The sequence below is a fragment of the Canis lupus genome, chromosome 37, assembly GCF_011100685.1.
Source record: "Canis lupus familiaris isolate Mischka breed German Shepherd chromosome 37, alternate assembly UU_Cfam_GSD_1.0, whole genome shotgun sequence".
Classification (NCBI taxonomy): domain Eukaryota; kingdom Metazoa; phylum Chordata; class Mammalia; order Carnivora; family Canidae; genus Canis; species Canis lupus.
Window position 1 is genome coordinate 25,423,232 of NC_049258.1, and position 5,243 is coordinate 25,428,474.

The 5,243-nt window shown below is 65.4% G+C and overlaps 1 protein-coding gene across 1 annotated transcript; it reads right to left on the reverse strand.

The window, feature by feature from the left end:
* Positions 1-295: 295 nt before the first annotated feature.
* On the reverse strand, positions 296-4,795 carry FEV (FEV transcription factor, ETS family member). The gene is made up of 3 exons (XM_038585115.1): positions 4,581-4,795; positions 3,758-3,832; positions 296-1,837 (listed from the first exon to the last, which is right to left on the reverse strand). The coding sequence occupies exons 1-3, from the start codon at positions 4,630-4,632 to the stop codon at positions 1,251-1,253; spliced, it is 714 nt and encodes a 237-aa protein (XP_038441043.1). The 5' UTR covers positions 4,633-4,795; the 3' UTR covers positions 296-1,250.
* Between the last annotated feature and the right edge of the window lie 448 nt (positions 4,796-5,243).

Genomic DNA, 5,243 nt, shown 5'->3' on the forward strand with positions numbered 1-5,243 from the left:
CGCCTCGGGCGGGTGAGACACCTGAGGTTCCTTCGGGCTCAGTCCGGGGATTAGCGGCAAAACCCGGCCCTGGTTTACCCTCATCCGACCAGCAGAGGGCGCGCGCCACCCGCGAGAAGGAGGGTCCCGCCGCAAGCCCCCGCCGAGAGCGCGCGCGGGGAAAGGGGGGGGGCAGCCAAAATCAGGAGGCAGATCTACAGAAGAGATAGCGTTGGAGATGGGGGGGGGGGGCGTTTTGTAAATGAAGGGGAGAGAAAGTCAAAGTGAGGGTAGGCTGGGGAGGGGCGGTGGGGAAGGAAAGGAACTGGAGACAGGAAAGGTTGAGATGGTGTGCAGAGGAGACCGGCTGGGATGGGGGGTGAGACGGGGTGGCGAGAAGGGACAGGTGGAAGGCAGAGTGAGGCAGGTTGGGGTGGACTACCCTGGGGTCCATCAGGTGGGGCGGCTGCAGCAGGGCGGCCTCCCTCCCGGGGTGAGCCCACCCATCAGGGGCTCCTCTGCCCGCCCCCAGCACCCGAGCCTGCTTTGCCCTCATTCTCTTCCTGGTAAGGCCTTCCCGCTCAGGCCTGAGTTGGGCATCTCCACCCCCCTCCCCCGGAATAAAGGTTCTGGTGCATCAAAGAACTCAGAGAGGAGGCAGTAGGGAGCTCCGGAGCTTTAATGGGTCTGGAAGGGAAGAGAAACACACCAGGCCATCCAGAGAGAGAGACAGAGGCGGGAGGAAGGGGGGCCAGAAGCTACCCAGAGGAGTCACAGGGGGCAGCGGCCCTCACCAAGCCCGGAGAAGCCCAGAGGTCAAGGACTGTGTGAGGCTTCTATCACTCCAGGACGGGGCAGCTCAGTGGGGGAAAGAAAAAATGAGAAAAGATTTGGAATTCGGAAAAGAGGGGTCCTAACGGAGAGGGCTTCCAGGAGCCAGGCACAAGACAGGTGGAGGACAGGGAGAGACAGGGGAGGTCCGGGAACCCCGTCGGGGCTCTGGGGCCTAGAAGGTGGAGTTAAGGAAAGCGGGGAGGAGGCCACAGTCACTCTCCCCTGGGGGTTGAGGGTGATGCAGGGTGGGAGGAGGGGTGGGGGGTGCAGGGGCAAATCCAGTGCTGAAAGAAGACCGCGGAGGCTTCCTGCCCCTTCCCCGGGGCTGGGCGCGGGCGCGGCGAGGGAGTAAAATCTGAGAGCAAAGGAGCGGTGGGGGGGCTCCGGGCCCTTTCCCCGGGTGTGGATGGGACGGCGCGCGGCTCCGGGCGCCCCGGCTAGTGGTAGTGGCCCCCCAAGTGCGAGGCGGCGGCCACCGCCCCGAAGGGCCCGGGCGGGGGCTGCAAGCCGGGGCTGGGGTAGAGTGCGGCGGTGGCGGCGGCCGTGGCGGCGGGGCCCGGGCCCGGCCAGTAGGAGAAGCCGGCGGGCGCGACGCCGGCCGACGCGGCCATCAGGTTGAGTTTGGAGAGGCCGGGGAAGGGCAGCGGGGCCAGGCCGGCCGGCAGCTTGTAGAGCGCGCCGTCCTGGGCGGCGGCGGCGGCGGCGGCGGCGGCGGCCGCGGCGTGGGCGTGCGCGGGGGGCGGCTGGCAGGCCTGCGCCAGGCCCTGGAAGTCGAAGCGGTAGGCGTAGCGCTTGCCGTGCACCTTGCTCATGATGTTCTTGTCGTAGTAGTAGCGCAGCGCGCGGCTCAGCTTGTCGTAGTTCATGTTGGGCTTGCTCTTGCGCTCGCCCCAGCGCCGCGCCACCTCGTCGGGGTCCGTGAGCTTGAACTCGCCGTGGCCGCCCTCCCACGCGATGCAGCCGGCGTTGGCGCGGTCGGCCAGCAGCTCCAGCAGAAACTGCCACAGCTGGATCTGCCCGCTGCCTGTGGGGAGGGGGCGGTCAGCCACGGGCGGGGCGGGGCGGGGCGGGGCGGGGAAGGGGCGAGGCGGCGGGGGCGCGGCGGCCGGCCGGCGGGGGAGGGGGCCGCTCCGCGCAGCGGCCCTGAGCCCGTCCCGGGCTTTTGCACAATGGAAACCGGGTTTGCCTCCTGGGAGGACGCAGCCCCGAGGGCTCCAGGCTTGGTGAGAATTGGGGAGGAGGCGGCGGCTGCGCGCACAAGGCCCGCGGCTTTCAGGAGCCGGCGAGGGCCGGATATCGCGCCCCTACTGCCACCTGGGCCCTGCGCCCTTCTTCGCAGCAGAGGGGAGCCTGCACCGCCGCACGGGGTGGTCTGCGCAGGTGCCTCGACTGCCACATCCCAGCTGGACCATGTCTGCAAGTCCAGAGGGAAGAGGCAGGGGTGCAGCGGGACCACCGCCGCCGCTCGACAGGGCCTAGCGGTCAAAGGCCTACGGTTGGACTGGCGCCGCCTGAGGTGAAGAGGTGGAGGCTGGCTTTTTGGAGGTACTAGTCAGACAGGAATGGGGGGCAGTGACCTCCAAAGCTTGCGAGGAATGTCAGACTCTGAAGGCTCCCCACCCTCGCCAGGGTCCGGGGTGCAGAGCGCTGCGCTGGCGCTCACTCGCGTTCAGCCCCGTTTTTCGAAATAGGCGGGATTCTCGGCTTGGGAAGGTGTCATACTTTGGGGTGTGATGCACGGCTCTGAGGAGAGGACATAAGACCGGGAAGTGGGAAGTCGCTGTGCTTGGCTCCCTGCCTCCTTCCATCTTTGGCCATCTCTGGGCTCTTCGGGCTGCATTCAGGATGGCTGGTAGCAGCAAGTAGGATTTTCCCGGCTATGCAGGTGATTAGAGGGCTGCCAAAGAATTTTCATGCCCCTACTTTCAAGCCTCAATCAGACAAGGGAAGAAAAATCTTGGTACAATTACTTCCCCTCTTTAAGGGGAGGGCAAAAAAAAAAAAAAGATTTTTCCTTGAAATAATCTGATTATTAAAACAATAATAATCTGATTATCGGTTCAAATCAGGCCTGATGGAGCCTCTCCTTTCTCAACCACTGGCTCTGAATCCAGACGCTGCCCTTCACCATCATTTCAACCCCAATCCCTCCACACCAGCTCAGCAAAAAGCTGCCTGACTCCAGGTCAGGAGCTCCAGGTCAGGAACAAAGGAAGGTTTGGGTTAAAATGTGCAGCTGGCACTGCCGCAGACCCACATCAGAGGCTTGGAAACCCATTTTTGTTGGGAGTCATGTCCCCTTCTGGATAAAGCAGTTGCCAACCTTGTCTTTGAGGTTACTGTAACTTGGTGAGATCTAGGATACTGACTGGTGGGGCGGTAGGGGCTGCAGGGAGGCTTTGCCTGGAGGGCCAGCCAGGCTCTGAGACCAGCAAGGCAAAGCGGAGAGTAATTTAGCAACTTGGAGAGCCCGGTGGGGGAACCTGAGAATCAACAGCAATGGCCCAGCCAACTTGACTCCCAGAGCCCTGCGGGCCTGAGCCAGTGAGGCAGGTAGGTAGGTGCTCACTCGGTTCGGGTGGTGAGAAGGACTGGAGTGGCCAGGGAGTAAACATCTGGGTCCCCTTGCCCAGAGGTGCTCGGCTTTGTGCTCCTGCTACCAAGAGGGAAAGGACGCCAAGCATCTGGGTCCTGGCCTGGAAGGGGATAAGGACCAAGGGCCAGGATCCTCTCCCTCTGCCCGGGGCCTGCAGGTCCAGCTCTGGGACTGGGAATCTGCTGGAGCCAAAGGCCAAGTGAATGCCTCCTTCCCTCAGCCTCCCACAGCCATGTCTGGACCCTTCCTTTCCAGGGCCGTGCAGTGCACATCGCTTCCACCCTCTGTTCGGCCCCTCCTTCTGGGGTGGGTGCCCCGGCCTTCTCCCGCGCCCGCGGGCCAACTCACCTTTCTGCACCGCCGGGCTCAGCGGCCCCCACCCCGGGCTCTTCCCTTCCTTGAAGAGACCGTCTCCGACGGGATCTGTAAGATGCAGCAGGAGAAAACACTCAGGACCCGAGCGGAGGTTGTGGGCTTGACCGAAAGGGCTCCGGGCCAAGGCTCGGGGGCGGAGGGGTTGGGGGTTGGTTCCTGGGTGCGAAGCTGGGGGCTTGAGCCGCCGGCTCCTCCTCCGCGAGCCTGGCCCGGGCGCGCGCCGCGCGGAGCCCCTCCATAACGCCCAAGTCAGGAAACGCGTCCAGGAAAAAGGAAATCCGCTTTCCGAACGGGCCGGCGGGAGCCTTATAAAGCCGAGCAGGGAGTGCGCCGGCGGAGCGGGAGCGCCCGGAGCCCATCGCAGAAGACAGGAGGGCGCCTGGAAGGCTGGGCTGGTGGGAACGCTCGGAGCACGGAGGTGAGGAGCCACGAGGGCGCAGGGGCGACGCTCAGCTGACCACAGCCTCCCGACGCTGAACGCACACGGAGTCGGTCCCCGGCCACACCGAAGACCCCTGCTCCCCCTACCAGGCTCTCCAAGCCCCTCGGCTCGCGCCCTCGGCCTCCCAGATTCCCAATCTGCTCACTTCGAGTCCTTAGACCTCACACTAAAACCCCAAAGCTCTCCATCTGCCTTTAAGGTCCCCCGATGCCCTAGATTGCTCAGTCCTCCCGGCAATCCTAGTCTCTGGACCACGTCCGGTTCCCTTGGACCCCAGTAACCCCTTCCCATGCCCGAACCCAAACTTCCGGCCCCGGGTCCTGGTGCCTCCAGCCCCCGGCTGGTCCCTGGTACCTGGCAGGTACATGTTGATCAGCAGGGGCTGGGAGGCGCCGCTCTGTCTCATCGCCGCCAGGGACTGGGTGGTGGGAGGTGTGTGTGGGGGGGTGATGAGAGAGGGGGGACGCGTCAGGCTTTGCGCTCCGGGGCACCGATCCCCGCCCGAGGCAACCGCGGGTGACAAGGAGAAGAAGACGGCGCGGGTCCGGCAGGGCCTGGCGGGAGGGGGCTGCCCGGGTGTGGCGGGGGATGGAGGGGGTCCTGGAGCGATGCTCCCAGCTACCAGGCTGCCTGGAACCCTCCGGCCCCCCGCGCGGGCAGGGGCCGCAATTTCCGTTTTAATTAAAGCGCTGCTGCCTCGGCCCCCCGGACCCCGCCCCCGCCCCTCTTATCGCCCCATCGCAATAAAGTCTCCAACGCGCAGCGCCGCAGCCAAGCGCACCCAGCAGCCCCCAGCGCCCCGCAACCCGGGAGACGCGCGGGGGATGGGCCTGGGCCTCCCGCTCTGATAGGGGTCGGGAGCGCATTGCTTTTCCGCCTCCGTGACTCTCAGCAAACAGCGACGGGGCAGGGTACCCGGCCCCACCTCGGACCCCCGGGGCCACAGCCCCTCCTTTCGCCCATTCCCGCCCCCATCACGGCTCCACTCTCCTCCCCCTTCCTCCCCCCACCCCCACC